The sequence below is a fragment of the Choristoneura fumiferana genome, chromosome 6, assembly GCF_025370935.1.
Source record: "Choristoneura fumiferana chromosome 6, NRCan_CFum_1, whole genome shotgun sequence".
Lineage (NCBI taxonomy): Eukaryota > Metazoa > Arthropoda > Insecta > Lepidoptera > Tortricidae > Choristoneura > Choristoneura fumiferana.
This window is the reverse complement of record NC_133477.1, coordinates 3,910,846-3,932,508: the sequence shown is the minus strand read 5'-3', so window position 1 is coordinate 3,932,508 and position 21,663 is coordinate 3,910,846. Positions and strand designations below refer to the sequence as shown.

The following is a 21,663-nucleotide window of genomic DNA, read 5'->3' as shown; positions in this document are numbered from 1 at the left end:
TGCTTTCGATACTGCATAACTCACATATTTCTCTCCTAGGACGCTTAGAGCAACTACACTTGAAATATTGATCACATTTTCCTTAGTCTTCACTATATGTGAGAGACTGGTTAGGAGGACAACTGATCGTAGGTTTGTGTTGAATACTTGCTCAAAATATTGCATTAGACTTTCGTCCGCTACTGACACGTTTCGAGCAATACCAGCGTTGTTAATCAGAACGTCCGACGTAGTCTAATGTTCTTTTAACAATGGTTTTTCCTTCTTCATCTTTCACAACGTCCGCTAGGACGACGGGACGGGTGTAGGAGGACGGGTTTCTTCTTGCCATGCTGTTCGCACAACTTTGCAACTTCGTTCAGTTTTGCTTTATTTCTAGCAACCAGAGAAACTTTTGCATCTTCTTTGGCAAAAGATAAGGCCGCGGCAGCCCCTATACCGGAGCTTGCCCCTGTTACTATTATCACTTTATCAGCAAAACTCATTACGACGTCTCTGTAAGAATGTTGGATAGATTATAATGATAGTGGACTTATCTACTTCTTATATGAAGGCCATCCATATCAAACGCAGGTAACCTTTGGACATAGTTTACTATATTGGTATATGCAATTTATTGTGACTCTGATATATTCAGACGTTATTGAATTGGACGCTTGGGACGAATATTATGATTATTTTTAAACTGAAAATAATATTAACGCTATCTTAATATTTTTAATCGTTATTTGAATCTGTAAATAGCGATTTCGAATGCGAAAGAAGTTTCAAGTTATATTACACAAGAGGATTACTTTTCATTCCATTCACAAACTTACTAGTAATGCAGGGTACTCCTAGGTCGTGGATAATAATTATTGTTTCTAACGCAATATTTCAATATAAATTCGGTGCTTTGGATTAACAGAAATGAATCAAACTTTAATTAATGAGCATTAATTAACTTAAATGCAAAAAAACGACTAACCGTAAGGTCACCCTACTACAAAACTACTTACAAGGAAAGGTACCCTAGGTAACTGTCCGGCTCCGATTTATTTTATTTTTATATATGTTAGAGTAGTCTAAAATAAATAACGGACACGTATTTTTTTTAGCTGTCCAAACTCAACCTATTCGTAGAAATTTACCACCAAAGTAGTAGTTTCATACTTCGGACCGCTTATTTTCCCACAAAATACGAACAGAAATTAATTGCATACAATTAGCGCAGCCAAACAAGCAGGTATAATAATAATAACAATAGGTTAAGGGCCTCTTAAGGTGGTTTTACACTGGCGAGGCGAGACGAGACGAGGCGTGACGAGAATTGAAATTTGTATGGCGGCGACCGCGGCGGCTCGGGGCGGGCGCGCGAGAATGCATACAAATTTCAATTCTCGTCTGGCCTCGTCTCGTTCCGCCTCGCCGGTAGAAACTCACCATTAATGAGACCGTTATTAAGCTCATTAACAAAAAAGCAGGAAAATGGCGAATCACTGTGGCACAAACGGTTAGCAAAATGGAATGTAGATAAATAGTATATTTTTAACAAATTATCTGAATTAAATACGGTTATTTACGATTGACGTGAACAAAGTGTTTAAAAGCTGCCCTTTGTTTATTTTTAGTGTCATTAAATGATGCTAATTCTGTTTCAAAGATCTTCAGGAGTAAGTTTTAGATGTTTGAATGATTTTACTCCAGACATACATACACACACCATCTATTGATGCGTAGTGTAGAACTATTCTTTGCATCCATATCCATACTTTAATATTATAAATGCGAAATCAAGTGCGTGTGTTTGTATGTTTGTCCGTCTTTCACGTCGAAACGGAGCGACGGATAACGTGCTTTTTGGAACAGAGATAGTTCATGGCCAGAGAGTGACATGGGTTACTTTTTATCCCGGAAAAATGCACAGTTCCCGAGGGAACAGCGCGATAACCGAATTCCACGCGGGCGAAGCCGCAGCATAAGCTAGTAAAACTGTAAAAACCTACGGTCTTAGGGAAAACTTGCTAAATATCTGCTAATTTGATATTCTAGTTGAAGACATATATAAACATGTATAAAGTTTGAATATTAATTTCCGAGCATTCATGTTCATGCCCATATAATCAACTACTGACGTATAGCATTGTGCCTCAGGTATACACAGCGGACAGTGCGCAGCGGGCGTGGTGGGTGTCAAGATGCCACGCTACTGCCTGTTCGGTGACACTGTGAACACGGCAGCTCGCATGGAGTCCAGCGGGGAACCGCAGCGTATACACGTCAGCAACGATACTTACAATCTGCTGCGTCAGCACGGAGGGTACCACTTCAAGGAGAGAGGCATCGTCAATATTAAGGTAAGTTTCGCAATTTGGAAGCCAATGCAAGAGATAGAATAATGGACAATTCTAAAACCAGCACAGTTGTAGGTATTTTTACTTTTTTACTAAAAAGGGTATATCTATATATATAAAAGAAGAAACTGACTGACTGACTGACTGACTGACTGACTGACTTATAGATCAACGCACAGCCCAAACCGCTGGGGCTAGAAACTTGAAATTTGGAATATATATTCCTTAATAGATGTAGACGCCACTAAAAAAGATTTTTCGAAATTCCCACGGGATAGCGAAATATCTAAATTTTTTTCGCTTTCTCTGTTTTAGTCGAATCTCCGAAACTATTGAGGCCGATTTAAAAATTCTTTCACCGTTAGTAAGCTACACTATCCTTGATTGACATAGGTTACTTTTTATCCGGGATAATGCAAAATTCCCGCGGGATAGAAATAAATTAATTCATTTCGGAGCAAATTTAAAAAAATTCTTACATATTATGTGATATAAACTATCTCCAAATAACAAAGGCTACTTTTTCTTCGGAAATTACAAAATTCCCATGGGATAGAAAAACTGAATTCAACTTCGGGGATGATTTTAAAAATTCTTTCACCAATAGAAAGCTACACTATTTCTCATTAGTATAGACTACTCTTCTTGAAAATGCAAAATTCCCGCGGGATAGAAATAAGTGAATTCAACTTCGGGTCTGATTTAAACGTTCTTTCACCAAAAGTAAGCTACAGTATTCCTGATTGACATAGGATACGTTTTTCCGGGAAAATGAAAAATTCCCGCTTGATAGAAATAAGTAAACTCAACTTTGGCACTGCTTTTAAAAATTCTTTCAGATGATATAGTATGACTATCCTCGATTGACATAGGCCACTTTTTTTTCGGAAAATCCATAATTCCCATGGGATAGAAAAAACTGAATTTAACTTCAGAGCTGATTTTAAAAATTCTTCCACTAATATAAAGCTACACTATTGCTGATTGGTATAGATTACTCTTCTTTGGGAAAATGCAAAATTCCCGCAAGATAGGTACATAGAAGTAAGTAAGACAATCCAAATTCGGAGCTGATTTTAAAAATTCTTTCACTAAAAATAGTAATCTGCAGTATCTCTAATAGTAATCTGCAGCATCGAAATACTTAAGGAAATTAATCATTGGGGTTGATTTAAAAATATATTTTACCAATTGGGAGCTACATTATCCCTGATTGGCATACGCTACTTTTCTCCGGGAAAACGTAAAATTCCCGCGGGATAGCAAAAAGTGATTTCAACTTCAGGGTTGATTTATTTATAATTCTATACCTAACTCTACCTGAACAGTACCATGACTGGCTGACTGACAGACAACGCATAGCCAAAACTACTGGTGCTAGAGACTTGAAATTGGCATAGATGGACCTAAAGTAATACAGAGGTGCACTAGGAAAGACTAGCACTTAGAAAATCCCATGGAATAGGAAAATATCTCAACTTTGTTTGTTTTTTTGTTTGTTGGGGGTAATCTCTGAAACTACTGAGCTGATTTAAATAATTCTATTACCAATAGAAAGCTACAATATCCCTGATGGACAGACTTCTTTTTTTTTCAATGCAAAATTTCCGCAGAATAAAAATAAGTGAATTCTATTTCGGGGCAGATTTTCAAAATTCTTTCTATAATAGAAAGCTACAATATGTCTCTCACCGACAATTAAGAATATTAAAATAGATCATAACAGTAAGTCATGTCCGCGGGGACTTTACAATTTCTCGAGATACAATCCTATATCGTGTAGGAAGTCGCCGGCAAAAGAAACGCGTAGTACTTTAACGTCTTTAACGTTTCAGCGAAACAGGGTTTCAGAGTTGGTACGAATTATGAATGATTAATTACGTATGTAGGTTGATTTTTAAATTCCAAATTGTGCACCATCTGTCTAAAACAACGTCTTACTGTATTTATATTTCCATGTAATCCTCAGAAAAATCAATCAAAACACGAAAAAAAGGATCGCAGAAAGTAAATGTATATTAATTGTTACCCCAAATTTAACGCGAGCGAAGCCGCGGGCAAAAGCTAGTTTATAATATTTGGAAACCGTAGTATCACTGTATGACAAACCGCTAAAAAAAACATTAAATTTTTTATTGGTATGCAAACCCTATTATCAGTACCTAAAGTTAGAGAGTAAACTATTCAGAATGTCTAAATAATTCTTTATCCTTAAACCATGAACCGGCTAAGACGAGGTATAGAAATAGTTAAAGACCCTGGGAAGGACATAACAATGTCCTTTATGATAGTTTTTATTGCATTGTAATTGCATTGTTCCCGCGGGATTGCGATAAACGAATTCTTCGCAAGCGAGACGCTAGTAATTAATAAATAATTTACGCAACAAAGTATTGTACAAAATAAGTCAACAAACAAAATTACAAACAATATAAGTAACATAACATAAAGACTTATGAGAAAACATTAAAGACAAAAATTTAAATAAATAATTAACTGATTCAGGCGTTACTTTGCGAAGTCCATAACAATAATAGGAATTATATTTTTAGAAAACTAGCCTGTTATCCGCGACTCCGTTCGCGTAGATTTATCGCTATCCCGCGGAAACTATGCATCCCGGATTCCTCGGATTCGGTTTTTTTTGACTATCCTATGTCCTTCCCCGGGTCTCAAACTATCTGATTACCGAATCTCATCTTAATCGGTTCAGCTGTTTAGACGTGAAGAGGTAACAAACAAACTTTCGCATTCATACATTTGTTTATTTATACGTACCTAATATTGCGTAGGACTTCCACAGTTTTAGTTATTTATTGTTTCTTATTTGTGCCAGCTACGCAGTATTGCCTGCAAGACCATTTATAAGGTAGGTACTTAGCCAACAATTGCAATTAGGCCCTCACCTTCGGCACTCAATGGGTTTATTGATAAGTAGCTTTTCCCCGCGACTTTGTCTGCATAGCTATTTGTATTTGTATTGTAATACTCCATAGGAATGAGGCTAATATCCCGCATTGCCCGTTTCCGGGGGATTTTCGAAAAATCCCTTCAAACTACGGCTAAACAATCCACTGAAAAATCTGATCACCACACGCCGTTTCACATCTATAATGCTCACGGAATAAGATTTTAAATCCTCCCTTACCTACTATTTTCCCACATCGAGCGATCTCAAAGATTGCGTAAGTACGGTGGCTTCGGGATCGCTACGAAACTCGAAGTTCGTGTCGTGGGGTCCCTCTGACACTTATACTATTTAATACGAGAGCGAGAGGGACGGTACGATACGAACTTCGAGTTACGAGTTTCATAGTAGCCCTGCAGACGAGCGTAACTCTTTGAGTTGTGAGGCGTGTATTTTCATAATAACTCATGTGCCGTGTGGCACAAACTGGACTTTGTAGGGTTCCGTAGCCGTAGTAAATTTTTTTAGAATACCTCCCATAGACGTAAAGTGGGAGTGATTTTTTTTTCTCATCCAACCTTGTAGTGTGGGGTATCGTTGGATAGGTCTTTCAAAACCATTACCGATTGATTTGTTTTCAAGATATTCAACTTTAAAGTGGAAGTTTTCATTAAAATCGGGGCGCCCCCCCCTCTAAAATCTAAACCGGTAGGTGGAAAAATTTGAAAAAATTCAGGCTGGTAGGAAGTATATATCAAACTTACACGGAAAATAATAACGGTAAAGTTTTCTTGAGTATTATTTGTAGTTTAAGAGTAAATAGCGGCCTGGGGTATAAAATATACCTAAACTTGGAAGATTCCGTATAGTTTTATCCTTAGAAAAAATATTAGTAATTTGCGACGAACTAATGAAGCTCTGTCCTATTACGCTCGTCTGGCTTCACCCTAACCTACTCAGAGTCGAGCACTACAGTCGGATTATTCCACGACGTTTCAACGGGATAAGATGTTCTGAAGCGTTTAGTTTGCGTAAACGTTTGGCTTAAGCCGGGGTTATATTAGAGCCGCGCCGCGTGTCGCAACGCGTGTGGAGTGCAATCGGTTACATACATTTCGTATGAACGTGGTTACATTAGCACAGCCCCGCGTGTCGCCGAGCGAGCTGACGCCACGCAGACCGCTCGATTCCGATCGGCGTGGGCTAGGTGGTAGGGGAAGTGACGCGTTGGCTCGCTCCGCGCTAGTATAATCACCACGTGGCTACGCGCATTCATACAAATTAATCAGCACGCGCGGCGGACCGATACTGTAGTAAATCATAGCCCGTTGAGTCAGGCAGCGTTGCGACACGCGGCGTGGCTCTAATATAACCCCGGCTTTAGCTTTCTGCTTTCCACAAAGATAGATCTATTGTTTATGTTCACAATAAGACAAAGCTTAATAGGTACGTTTCTATTCCGTCAACATCAGAGTCCTAAGCAAACGAAAGGTTCACCTATGGATGCTGATTGTACTACAGGGTGTAACAGTCAGATCGGTCAGTAAGGGATGGTCTGAAACTATAAGACATACGAAGATCTGTTCTTAGGAACCATGTCATCGATTTTAGTAACAAGAAAAACTGCATTAAAACATATAAAAAAACTTGCAGTCAGTCCGGGAATCGAACTCGTTTTGAGGAATAAGACTTTCATGATTAAAGAACATGTAATACAATGCATATATTATGACGACCGGATGGCCAAGTGGTTGGAGAACCTGACTACGAAGCTTGAGGTCCCGGGTTCGATTCCCGGCTGGGGCAGATATTTGTGTGAATAACACGAATGTTTGTTCTCGGGTCTTGGATGTTTAATATCTATATAAGTATGTTTATCCGTTGCCTTGTATCCATAGTACAAGCTTTGCTTAGTTTAGGACTAGGTCAATTGGTGTCAAGTGTCCCATTATATTTATTTATATTATTCATTCTAGATATCGTATCTGATAGTAACAATTTTATTGCTTATGACCTACATTAGGTACCGATAAAGAAATATAAATAATGTAAGTTTTATTTTTCAAAACGACCGCGTTCGATTGCTGAACAGAGTGCATGCTCTTTTTTTAAATGTATGAAATCAGTTTTTACTAAAATCGATGACAAGGTCCCTAAGAACGGATATCGTATGTCTTTATAGTTTCACACTTTCCCATACTGACCGATCTGAATGTTACACCCTGTATTTTAGTGTAGGTAGTTTGATAACTCGTGTAATGGATGGTACTTATGTTTTAAAAAAAAGCGGCCAAGTGCGAGTCGGACTCGCCCATGAAGGGTTCCGTAGCAGCAAGTAACATACTTAATATAAAAGTTTCCTTTACTTTACGATTTCTGACGTATTAAAAAACTACGTACTAGATATCGTTCAAACCAATTTTCGGTGGAAGTTTGCATGGTAATATACATCATTATTTTTTTTAGTTTTATCATTCTCTTATTTTAGAAGTTACCTACAGGAGGGGGGACACACATTTTACCACTTTGGAAGTGTCTCTCGCGCAAACTATTCAGTTTAGAAAAAATATATATAAGAAACCTCAATATCATTTTTGAAGACCTATCCATAGATACCCCACACGTATGGGTTTGATGATAAAAAATTTTTTGAGTTTCAGTTGTAAGTTGTAAGTACAAGGAACCACACCAAAGTTTAAGTTGGGAACCCCAAAATTTATTGTTTTTTTTCCAAGTTTCAACAGTATAGTTCTTATAGTTTCGGAAAAAAGTCGCTGTGACATACGGACGGACAGACAGACATGACGAATTCATAAGGATTCCGTTTTTTGCCATGTGGCTACGGAACCAGTGTTCAACCAACTTGCGTATGTTCCACTACACGGTGACAGCGGTAGGATACGTACTCTGCACTGGGCACTGGTTTGAGCCACCAGTCTCTTCGGAGGCGTGGATACCCACAAGAGTGGACCTATAGTCGTCTACCTGATGGGCTTCTATCACTCCTGTTGGCTAGTGCTGAGGCACCGACTTCAAACTAGTACCTATATTAAGGTTAAATACGAGAGAAAGGCGAAAAAGGTTAATTATTTTTTGCTTTTCGGTTTTTTCTGCGGTTTAATTTTTTTGTTAAAAAGTTTTTTCAAGCCTAACTAAGACATTTATTTATTGTGTTGCCATGATAAAGAGAATCCTATAAGTATACGGCTGTCGTTATATAGTTAGTTAGTGTTTTCATGTTAAGTAGGTACATCATATAACATTTTAAAAGTTATATAACATGGCAACAATGTATAAAAATGCTATAAAACAAATATTTTATAACGTTATATAACACAGTCAATGTGTGCTACCATAATATAACTTCTCTAAAGCTATGCTTCTATTTTTAGGGTAAAGGTGACATGAGGACTTGGTGGCTTGTAGGAGAGAACCACGAGAGGAGAAGACACTCATTGGCCCGTTATCGTAAGTATCTATGCCTGTATTGCCTGTAAATATGAGTGTAATGTAGATATCTACAGGTAGATTCACAAGAGCTGGCACAAATGGACTGTATGAGTGAATGAAAGTATCTGTGTGTTACCTATTTGAATACACTTCACACAAATCACAAATGTGAAAATGTCATACAACTGTCGTTTTCCTACAAAAATGTCTAAGTGGCATTACTTGCTTTCAATCCAATCGTGCCTCCTAAATCAAAAGTATATATAAACTCAAATAATAGCCCATTTCGATTCAAACTTCATTAAATATCTGGAAGGTCTAAATTAAAATGGTGGACTATTTTGAGTTGATATACTCTTGATCTAGGAGTGTGATATGTAAATTATTGTTATATTGATTTCTGACAAAAACTTATTTTGTATTGCGAGAACAAGTCGTACCTACACCTATGCATAGTTATGGCTGTGTTACCATAACACGTATGAGTTAAAACTTTATAAAACCTCATCGATTTTTTTACATAATTTATACAGAGTTTACGATAGGTAGAGTTATAGATGACCTCATGGTATTAACAGAACAAAGATTGAAAGTATCACAAGGGACGTCGTAAAATAACCACATGCATAATAGATAAAACGAATTACATTTTACATAATTCGGTATGTAGTTTTCTGTCTATTATTATTTTAGTTAGTTCGTCAGTTAGATTATCAGCAAATATAGAACACGTATTTTTTCTTTTGTCAAACAAACAAAAAATTACAAAGATGTAGCGCGTCAAAGTTCGGGAGTGGGGGCCCGTGAGGTCTATCCGTGCTAGAAAGTGTCGCACAGAACTTTAACTGCCTATACTCGTATCTTCATCATTTTTTGTTGAATTGACCAAAGAAAACCGGCCAAGAGCGTGTCGTAGACGCCCAGAATAGGGTTCCGTAGCCATTACGAAAAAATCAAATAATATTTTTCTAAGGATTTCGTATTGTGTACTGAATGTTCCAAGCTTAGGTATATTTTATACCTTAGGCTGCTATTTACTCTTAAACTACTGATAATTCTCAAGCAATCTTAGCCGCTATAATTTTCCTTGTATATATGATATATCTACTACCATTCTGATTTTTTTCAAATTTTTCCACCCAACAGTTTAGATTTTAGAGGGGGGGGGGGCGCTCGATTGCAATGAAAATTTGCACTTTAAAGTTGAATATTTTGCAAACAGATCACTGAATAGAAAAATTGTCTTATCAACCCCCCAATGGTTTTAAAAGACCTATCCAACGATACCCCACAATATAGGGTTAGTCGAGAAAAAAAATCACCCCCACTTTACCATATTATAGTATATTGTACCACTTAGTCGGCGTGACTGATATGTATATTCATGTCAAATTACTTACAGCTTTCTAGTAGGTACTAACGGTCTCTGAGCTTACCCGCGGACAGACAGACGGACAGACATGGCGAAACTATTTTCTGACAATCTAACAGACTGACTAATTAGATTTTTAAGACACTAGCCTATTGTAGGTACCTATGTACTCGACAGAACTTTATACGTCGAGACAAAGCAGACATTCAATTCAAACTTTAATTAAGTAGGTACTTAGGTATTCAAAGAAAAGAGAACCAGTGTTTCTACATTAAGAATAATTGAGTTTTTCAGGGATTTATCTCGAAACATATTAAGACGAAAGGGTTTGCACTCAGTAGTAATTTAGTCAGTAAATAAACCCAGTCTTAATATAGTTGACCCCTGTGTCAGACAAGGACAGGTTAAATTGAAAACTTTAGTTACTTTCTGTTTTGAGTAGTCGTTTGATGTTACAATTGTTCGTGCTGGTTAAAACTGCGAAACTGGATAATTAAAGCATTGAATAGTAAGTACAAATATTAAATTTAATGTTGTCGTAGAAGAATTCAATTTAAAAAATATGTATAAGTACCTACAGTCCTTTCGAAAATTTAAAAATAATGATTTGTGAACGTGAAAGTTTTTAAACTTGAATAAGTCTTTGATAAAAAATTCATTTTTAATACAAGTTTTTTTGCTGACTGTATTATTTGTCGACTTTACTTGCATTGTCAATTGTCACCCAAACCAAATTTCAAGTCGATGCCATTAACCGTTGGACTACCAAGATGTCACTACCAGATTAAGTACTGTACTGTCACGCAATTTACATAAGTATGCCATATTTCAAGTTAATCCGACTACTGGAAGTTGGTCGAATTTAACTTGCAAGATTCGACCAAAAAAGATTTCATTATTTGTTTACTTGACATATTTTAGGTCGGCTGTTTAGTCTTTCTGGTATGTTTTTTTGCTACCAAATTTTCAGAAATACTGAAGTAGGCAAAAAGGTAAGCAGATAACATCGGAGATGGAGTTTATATGTTACTTGTTCAAAACCACAAAGGAGAGCGTATTTTGGTTCGGCGCACAATTTATTTAGTAACATTCTTTTCCTCTTTAATGGCTCTCTACATTGTAAACGAATTAAAAGCCCACTCACTACTCGTATAGTATCCGTGGCGTTTTTTGATCAAGCTATTAACTTGCCCTCATAAAAATAAACAATTACTTTGGCTACTCTGCTACGTCTATGAAACAAATGTGTGTCCATGTGCGGTCGAACAAATTGAATCATGACCCCCTGGGAACCTTTTAATAATCAATTTCACTATGATTTTCTTGACAAAAGTATGAGATGTCCACATGACATTAGTACCACAAAGGTTCCACCCTGTGTCATGATTCAATTTGATCGACTGTAAATAGATAAGTTCCTCCAACTTCACACTGTAAGACACAAATTAAACAAACTCAACTATTACGCTGACTCACATTAATTATTGTGCAGACGTAAGTTATCGCAATGTTGCGGGTGAGCAAAGTAAAGGTACTTAATTATTTATCGCCTAATTTAATAAACCTGCCTATCTATCTTCTATCTTCTTCTATCTATCTTCTATAGGTATAAATAAAAATTAATCGCCGAAATGTATGTACGCGCATAATTTCCGAACGACAGCACCGAATCGGATAATTATTTTTTTGTTTTGTTCGTTATTGTCAGGACAAGGTTTGTGTATAACAAAATGAAAATAAAAAGACTGGAAAGGGGGCGAAGCCTCGGGCAACAGCTAGTTACTCATAAAAATAGTTCACGGGTTATCCATTAACCTCCTTAGCACCCTGTATATTTCGGTCACGATTCTAGTCTGAAATCCTTGAAGACGAGACGTTCCCCACAAAAGGGGTTCCGTTTCATTTTATCAACGTTTGAAAATATCAAATTCAAAAAAAAAATAACAATCGTGAATTTATTAAAAACTGTAAATAATTGAATTGCGGAGCTCCTATTCCGCGCAGTTATGGCGCTTGGCGCCTTGTCGCAATTCTAACCTAACCTAAACTAAGTATGCAAGTCAATTAATCTAAATTGATTGATATTAATTCGAGATTCTAAATCAAGATTCTGATTATTAAAACCACGAAGTTTATTTTGCCGAATGTGATATTTCCGAATCAGCGATGTCATTTCGGAAAATTGATAATCGGACTACTGTGCTTCGGGCCAATAACATTTCGTGCTTTTCATTCTTCGGAGTTTCAAAAATCGGATATTAAAACAATCGATATTTTGAAATTAGGAAAAATTTAATAAATTTCGTGTTTTTAAGTAATCGGAATTATATGTCTTAGGAATAGTGAAAATCGGAGTTTTGAAAATCGGAATTAGCAAATTCGGAATATAATATTTCGGAGTATTTGGGTGTTCCCTAGAAATTGACATGAGCTTCTATGGGTGTGTAGATGAAAAATAGGGTAAGAAAATAATGATAGGAGTAAGCGCAACTCTGACAAATACATATTAAATGAGGATGGTTCATCTACCATTACCTCTCATATTCCGTTTTCTAGAATTTTTTTTACCGATCAACGTCAAAACCTACTAGAAAATGGCAAAACTGTCCTCCAATGGACAGAGCCGTATTTTTTTATAAAAATCAAACAACAAACATAATTATGAACGTAGAGTTACAAATGAAGTAGAATTACTGACTTACCAAAACACACGAATATCTTTAAAACAATCCATGTTAATATTATAACTGCAAAAGTGTTTGTGTTTGTATGTTTGTCCGTCTTTCACGTCGAAATGAAGCAACGGAGTGACATAGGATACTTTTTATCCCAGAAAAAAGATTGAAGGAACAACGCATGATAACCGACGCACGCGGGCGAAGCCGCTGGCAAAAGCTAGTGAAGATATTTGAAATTGAATGCAATCAACTACCTAACTTAAGAAAAAAAAATATTTTGGGTCTGAGGTTTTCAATTGTACTTTAACACCTTGTATACTTACATAGGTCGAAAAAGTGATTATTTGTATTTAAAAAAATAAATAACAGAAAACACTATAATAAGATCAACAAAGGTACAAAGGCGAACCATCGGCTATCCATTAAAGGGAATACTATTTTGAGGACAAAAGGACTCCTGTTGATCGAGAGAAAATGTTTGAGGACAAATTCAGAGTTCCGAGTAAATTCAGCTGCGGGACATCGAGTTTTGATTACAGTTATGTGAAATACGGACAAAAATGTTCAGAAATACTTGAAAAGAATTAAAGGTCAATTCTTGTTTTTTTTTCTTGTTTATTCTAGTTTATCAAACTTCACAACCACAGATATAGATTACACTAGATTACGCAAATGCATCTACTTTGCGTGTCCGAACCCCGACCAAACGTCGGGAAGTATAAACTCACAACATTTATTGTCATAAAAAATCACACTACATCACAACAAAAACACAGCAAAACATAAATAGAATAACCTAACACACAAAAATGGAAAACCCGACTTTGTACTTCAAAGTTCACAAAAACGGCTGAACCGATTTTGATAAAATATGTCTATCGCTAGAAAACATAGAAAAACCGCATTCAAATCGGTCCACCCGTTTAAGAGCTACGGTGCCACATACAGAAACACAGCGGTCATAACACCCGTTAAGTATAGAATGCCCCCGACTTTGTCACTTCAAAGTTCGATTCTCTCAAAAACGGCTTTTAACCGATAATTTGATTAAAAAGATGTCTAAAAACTACATCGCTCAGAAAACCTGGTTTCAAATAGAAAAACCGCATTCAAATCGGTCCACGCCTGTTTAAGAGCTACGGTGCCAGACAGAACAGACACACAGATAGCAGAAACACAGCGGTACAAATTTATATGACACGCCTTCTTGGCAATGATTCTTTGCGTCGGGCGGTTACTGGAAAAATTTGAGACGTTGCGCTGTAGTGTGATGCCAAAAGGACGCAGTTCAGCATGTGCCGAAGCGTAGTAGTGTGCGTATCTTAAGTATTTCTTACGCGGGTTGGAAGATCAATAATATAAGTACCTATTTACCTCTTATATTTCGTAGGAGCTAGACTTTATCAAAGTTGAGAATGTTAGGGACAATTTACATATTTCGGCTGCCTTACTTGATGTGGGTGGTCGCAAGTTGAATATTTGCATATTTTTTCACTCAAGTTTGTATGACGAGAATATTCAAAGGGTATTATTATGTTTCAAAATGAATCCAGAATATTGTAGCCGACCCTGTAAATGTTTTTCAGATTTTTTAGTGCGGTAAACGTCTTGGACATGACAACATCTTGAACCGAAATTTGAATAAAAAAACCTTAACAGGGATTTTAGTCAAACATCAGCTGTTTATTTTTAATCTTAGTGGGCATGTTCCCATTCAGTCGTAGAATAATTTCGAGTAGGTACAGGAGAAGATAATATGGGGGAGCCCATGTCCATCTGTAGGCGGTCTACGGCCGATATGATGATGATGATGATGATGACAGGAACTGATATTGCCTAACTGGTTTCCCGAGGTATATAGTACTTGATTTTGTTTCAGAGCCAGGTCTAGAGCGCACATCAGAAAGCGACAGCTATGAACCGTGGTGGAATTCCAACCGCTCCATCCAGAACATTCGGGACCGCGCCCGCTTGTCGTGCGGGGGCTCCCTAGGGCCGGGGTCTGCGCTGTCGTCCCCTGGCCCCCCCGCCTGCGCCTGCTTCGTGCCCCCCCGCGACCACCACTCCGCCCCCGCTGTCACCTTCTGCGATGACTGACGCTAACCGCCCACCGACCGACCCTTCTCAAAAATCAAGGAAAAGACTGATCTAGAACTGTCCAGAACGACAGAATTCGAAAACATACGGGTAAATGTTAATTATTTCAATGATAATTATATGTTTTATGATGGCGGATCTGAAGAAGAGGAAATTAGAAGGCAGAAGGAAGACGCTGATGCTAGAGCGAGAGGCTTGGCTGCCATGCAAAGGCTTTGTTCTGTCGATTTTGAAAACGGTACCTGGTTATAATCACTGGTTACAGTCATTAAGTACCGAAGTATAAGGTATGAGTGAGACTCATGAAAGTTTAACATCGTGAGTCTAGAATAGATTATTTGAATTTGTTGAAACTTACTTCAAATCAGTACCTACCTACAAGTTGACGTTTGCTTTGACTTATGTTCTAAATTTAGGACATGTGGTCGTAAGAGGCTAAAATATTATAATTTTATTCTTAATTATTGATGTGCACGAACTCTCTGATCACTATTTAGCTTGTAAGTCTAAAATCATTATAATAATATTCTGGTGAATCAAGATTGAGCATATTTAATAAAGTGCTGACTTTCAAGAGCACTACTAGGTCAAATTTAAAAGACGGTTGTACTTAATACTTTTGTACGACATTATCTTAAGAATTTAAATTTCACGTCGGCGTAAGTATTTAATGGACCAAGTCATGATTTAGCTTCTGCTCATTTAAAGATAAGTTTCGTCCAAAGTTCATTAACAAAATTCTTGTCTTCCGGTTTACTAAGTCAATTTAAAGGGGTTATTATTATTTCGTCTAGAAAGCAGCCGATTTACGTTGCAAATTATTAATTGGTCTGAGTAGCAAGTGGTCCAAGTAGAAACTTGTCTAAGTATCAAGTGGTCTATAATTCTTTGACTCAATATTGACGGAGCTCCGCTTCGCGGAGCTCCTATTCCGCGTGGCTGAGGCGCTTCGCGCCTTGATGCAACTCTAACCTAACCTAACCTAACCTATGTTTTTTCAAGTTTTCGATAAAAACAGGTTAGGAGGACCAGTTGCTTTTTGGACCACTTTCTACTTAGACCACTTGCTACCTAGACAAGCTGCTTTTTAGACCACTTGCTACTTAGACCAGCAAATTTTTAGACAAAATGATACTAACCCATTTAAAGGTTGAGGCTTTTCATCTATGTCCAATGCTGGGTCCACACATTTGGTAATCTTGCAACGACAACGCACGTAACGCAGTTATTTGTTACATTAAGCAGACGTTATTTGTAAGTATCTCATTCTATTTGAAGCGACACTAGCGCCACTAAGTCGCTGAATAGTTGCACTATGACGCACGAGTAGCCGGCCTAATACCACGGAATAATAGTACTACCTACAGAAGGGACTCTCTCGAACAAAAGTTAACTTTAGGTATAAATCGTTGCCTACTATTACGAATTGCATGCGATTTTTAAACTTATCATGTTACACGAGCGTTCATATTCCGTTGGGCACCGTTGACTCGAAACCGGTTTGGCGCCAAGAGCATAGGGTTCCCACTCGACGATGAATAAAGATAACAGTGGCTATTATTAATATTAATTCAATAAACTACCTTTAATAAATAAGTAAATATACTTAAACATACATGACAAAAAAGCATGACAATGATAACCTACTTATCTACCTACTACTTTGAGTATTCAACCTAACCTTTGCCTACTACAGATTTCCGTGTCGGCGAAACAATTTCCTAATATTATTTCTGACTTATATATGTACTCTGTGTTTCTGACCAACCAATTAAAGAATTTTATCACTAGATAACTGCAAACATACGAAACTATTAGTCTATTATTATGCAGGGATTTAGAAAAATAGAGAAGTAAAGAGAACCTTTAAATTACTTTCAGAATATTAAAAAATGATAACTCCGATTCCTTTATCTTCTCTATTTATACATCCGTAAACACAACAATATAACATACGGATCATATCGTTTCGAAGTCATTGTTGCAGATTAAAACAAGTAGGTACCTACAAAAATCACGCGCGATGCGTCCAGCCGAGCGGCAACCCACTGCCGTGCGCCTAATGATTAGGCGCGCCGGCCGAACATACCTAAACGGCGGAGTTTCCAACCCCTGCTAATACTATGAAATTTGAAATTCGAACTTCTTATTGTATCGCTCACGTTAATAGTATTTAATAGAAGAGTAAGAGGCACGGTAAGTTACGAATTTCGGAATAGCCACCCTTGCTAACCGTACCTATTTCATTTTCGGCATAGCGCTATCAAAGGTTCTTTACTCGGGTGCATAAATATAACTCCTAACTCTCTTCTTTCGGACTTCGGTCAGGCTATCCCCACTCGTTCAAGGCCGCGCGATAAATACCGATCTTTAAGTGTATCCTAGAGGACACAAATGCTAATCGGTTGCCACGCCTCGCTGCGCACGGACGGCTCTGCCTAAAATTAGCATTTCCCGCGCAAACGACTCTCGGACGCAGCGCGTGCGTCCTGTGTAATGTCAAAAAAATAATGTCGGACGTATTGCGCGGTGCGCCATTTATAATATTTGGTTGATTAATGTTATTCTTTTGTTATTGTTGATTTAACTATGCTGATTTTTAAATAAATTTAGTTAAACCAGAAAATCATTCTTATTTCTTATTAACCTACATACTAAAATACTAAAATCAGCCCAATTAAAGTGTCTAAATATACATATACCTACATACATACAAATTCAATCAGTTGTTTGTTTTGTTGAATCACCTTGCCCCCTAAAATACGAACCGAGCGAAGGCGCGAGAAAAAGCTTTTACATAACGGAGGCAACCCTAGCGCACATTTCAATGACGTTGTGTCACCCGCGTCCTGATCTGCAGGGCTACTACGAAACTCGAAACTCGAAGTTCGTATCGTGCGGTCCCTCTTACACTTGTGCTATTTAATACGAGAGCGAGAGGGACCGCACGACACGAACTTCGAGTTTCGTAGTAGCCCTGCTGATAGGAGCGGTAGGCATCGATAGCGGTGGTATCGCCCTCCGTCCGTACCTTACGTAGTACCTTGTATAATAATATAATCTGTGCTTCGGTCCCCAGGTATATTTTCTTCTGCCAGCAGAGAGCTCTCTATTGTAGCTTAGTTTCTCTCTACAATAACACATACCTAACTGCGTCCTGTGTAAACACGAGTTCCTGGCACTTGACAATAATGTGGACCCGGCATAAAATTCTTTTAAAATTAGCAACCCCAAAAAAATATTTAAATTCAACTAACTACGTTATTTATTAGTAGGTAACTTTAACTATACTATACTCCATTTATTTTAACATTTGAAACTTAACGGTAAAATTTGTACACGTTTTTAAATAAAACAACGAAACTATTTAAAATTGTATTAACTTCTATATTAAATACCGCTTATAAATGTACCAACATGTAGGTATTTTTAGTCCATTTGTGTTCGAAATACCGAGAAACGTGTGTTACAATTTGACCAATAATTCAAACCTTGAATTAAACGGAGTATAGGCGACCGAGCTTTGCTTGGTCTCGTAAACAGGTGTTTTTAGCTGTTTCCGACATTCCCGAAATAAATTTAAAGTAATAGCTCGTTTAAAGCTGTTGATATAGGTACTTGTATATATAGATAGATTTTTATGAGGATGATGGCTTTTTAACCATTACAATGCCAACGGCGTAAATGATGTTTCCTATACGTTATGCCTATCCAATTTATTAAAAGTGTAAACAAACCGATTTCATCAATATTCTTGTATAAACACTCACTGGATCGAATCAATAACACATTTATCTATAATTCGTGTCTTAACTAGATGTCTAATCACTTTTTTCACCAAAATTCACTTGATTTCAATATTTATTTTTCATTTGAAAAATCTTCGTCATAATCTGACGTTATTTCTTGATTGAAACATGTGTATAATCTGTAGTAGCATACTATAGTAGTGTACTATCGTAGAGATGATGGTAAATTTGACATTTTAAAAATCGATTAATGCGCGGATGATTAAGCGATTTTTATTTACATTCCTTAAAATTAAAAAAATTGTTACTGCTTTTGTAATTGAATAAACAGTCATCAGTCAGAAATAACAGTGCGTATACACTAACTAACTATAATAGGTATTATTTCCTACGACGGAGCTTTGATTTTTACTTAGGGCTTTGCTCTTTTCTTTACTAATTGTTGTTCTCTTCGACGGCCATAATACAGATTTCTTAGTCAGTTTCCGTAGAGATTATCTTACTGTGTGGTTTAATAAAATTGAAGTTATGGCTAATAAATATCGAATGTGCTGCTCATGTTAGTATTAAATATATTTATCAATCGATTAAGATAGGTATAGAAAAAAATATAACGAAATAAGAATATTCATAACGGTAAGAGGTTGTGTTTGTAAATGTGATTTTTTAAATAAATAAATAAATATCACGGGACAATTCACACCAATTGACCTAGTCCCAAAGTAAGCTTAGCAAAGATTGTGTTATGGGTACTAAGCAACGAATAAATATAATTATATAGATAGATACATACTTAAATACATATTAAACACCCAAGACCCGAGAACAAACATTCGTATTTTCATACAAATATCTGCCCCGACACGGGAATCGAACCCGGGACCACAAGCTTCGTAGTCAGGTTCTCTAACCACTAGGCCATCTGGGCGTCTAAAAATTTATCGATAGCGATTTAACCTTACGCATTCAATAAGAAGATAAATGTCTGTTTTCTTTGTTAGTTTGTTTTTTTCTTTATTTTATGACCTTATCTAAATCAATACATTTTATTCTGTAAGCACCGATGACGCAAAGGCCTGTTTAACCCTTTTCCAAGCCCCGCTAAGTTAGAAACGCCACTAGTTATATATTGTGTACCTACTTATGTTTAATTAGTTTAAAAGCAAATAATATTTTTAATGACTTCAATTACTTTTGTGTACCATATTGTAGAGTTAGCAAAGTCGATATTTTTGTACCTATCTACCTACTTGCATTTATGTAGTCGCTAATATACACTATGCCTGGAAAAGGGTTACCATGTCACTTTCTTTATATTTCATTACAAAGAAGAATACGGTACAATAATAGACGTCAATTTTCTTCCTTCGTACTTTGGTCCCCAGCAAAGAGTATTGTAATGTATAGGAAGTAGGATCTCGGCTTTAAAAAATCGTCACTTATAGAGAGACCTTAACTGTCTGAATTGTAATAAAAAGTTGACACTTGCCAAAACTGAGGCCGTATGCATAAATATAAGCAACATACATATTCATATTCAATCATAAACGTAGGTGTACGACATCGTAAATCAATGAATATTACGGATTTTTTCAGTTCATTAATTTTACCTAGATGTCGATGAATTTTACCGACAATTTTTCAAGCGACTGCACGATTTTACGGCAGCGTTATTCTTCGTGTGCTTACGATGCTTACGATGCTTTTCTTTGACAATTTATGTACGACCTACAGTCATCGTCAAAAGAAGCGGATAACTCTTTTAATTTGTCCCATCAACTTATTTTTCAACGTGACTGTAACGAAGACAAGCTACTTTCGGTGCTGATTAGGTACTTTATACCAAATTTTACAATTTGAATACCTATGGCTTGATAAAATGTGTGGATTGCTGATAAGTCAGTCATTCTCAAAGTGTACTCCGCGGAGCTGCGTGAATCTTCTGCCAGAGCTCCGCAAATAAAAATGAAAATTATTAATGTTAATGTCATGTGTCTCTATATTTTGTATGTAAACTCTTTGTTGTACAAAAGAAAAGACACTAAATACAATTGATAAACTTTGAGATGCATGTATAAAGACAGACTTAACCCCATGAAATGTTTTAACTATTTCAGAACTCCAGAATATATTTAGTTTTCCAAAAGGTTCCGTCCTCACTTTGTACGCTACTGAGTCTTTCGCATGCAAAACCTCCAAGCCTTTCGCACCAGTTCGTCTGTCCATCCTGGCTGCGTCCCCACGTCGTTTCTACACTCCAACAACTTTTTCCATCGATTTCCATCGGTACCTACTGCGACAAATATTGCCCGCGCCCACTTCCTTTTCTGTCTGGATATTTTTAAATTTAGCTTCGCTTACCATCAGGTGTGATGTGGTCAAATGAAAGCATATTTCTGTTTTAAAAAAAATCTTTAGGTAGGTACGAGCCACATTAGTCTTGTTCTACAGATTTCAATATTGCGAACATAACTTACGTACTCGTACCTACCTACATAACTTACATACAAGATAACTCTAAAATGGTAATGAAGGGCTTAATAAATTCGTAGAAGGTTACTGATAGATAACTATCAGTAAGAGTAAGCTCCGATATGGATTTTGCAAACGAGGGATAGATCTAATCTCACACATTATGGCGTCGTTTTGGTCCCGTTACAAAGTGTCAGCTTTGAGCCATTGAAATTCTACGATTGCAGGACATTCCCAAAAAATATTCTATGAAGTCATGAACAATATCCATGCAATCTTGTTTTCCTACACTACCTAGTCTAGACTTTCCCGATTCCGTTCTTCTAAGTCGTTCCACTTGACAGACTGGTAGTGTCGGTTGAGGGACAGAGTGATCCTTCACGCGACTACTTTCTTGGGAAAATTGCTTTCCTGAGCATGGCCGGAATCCGGAGCTTCTAATTGACAATAGAGTGCGCTGCTGCTTACTTTCACAAAGGATAAGATCACAAGGATCTCTCCTTTAGACGATTTTTACGACACCCACGGCAAAGACGGGTCCATTTTGTTTTTAAACTAAGCACGGTATGAACTAAGTAAGCGTGAAAGTAGCCTATCTATGTTT

At 37.0% G+C, this 21,663-nt stretch overlaps 1 protein-coding gene across 1 annotated transcript in view; it reads left to right on the top strand.

The window, feature by feature from the left end:
- Positions 1-17,682, top strand: part of LOC141428853 (guanylate cyclase 32E-like) — a 239,106-nt gene extending 221,424 nt beyond the window's left edge. Inside the window, exons 22-24 of the mRNA XM_074088889.1 lie at positions 2,134-2,336; positions 8,634-8,709; positions 14,621-17,682. Of these exons, the coding sequence (XP_073944990.1) occupies positions 2,134-2,336; positions 8,634-8,709; positions 14,621-14,838 (497 nt within the window). The 3' untranslated portion in view covers positions 14,839-17,682. The remainder of the gene's footprint in view (positions 1-2,133; positions 2,337-8,633; positions 8,710-14,620) is intronic.
- Positions 17,683-21,663: the final 3,981 nt, after the last annotated feature.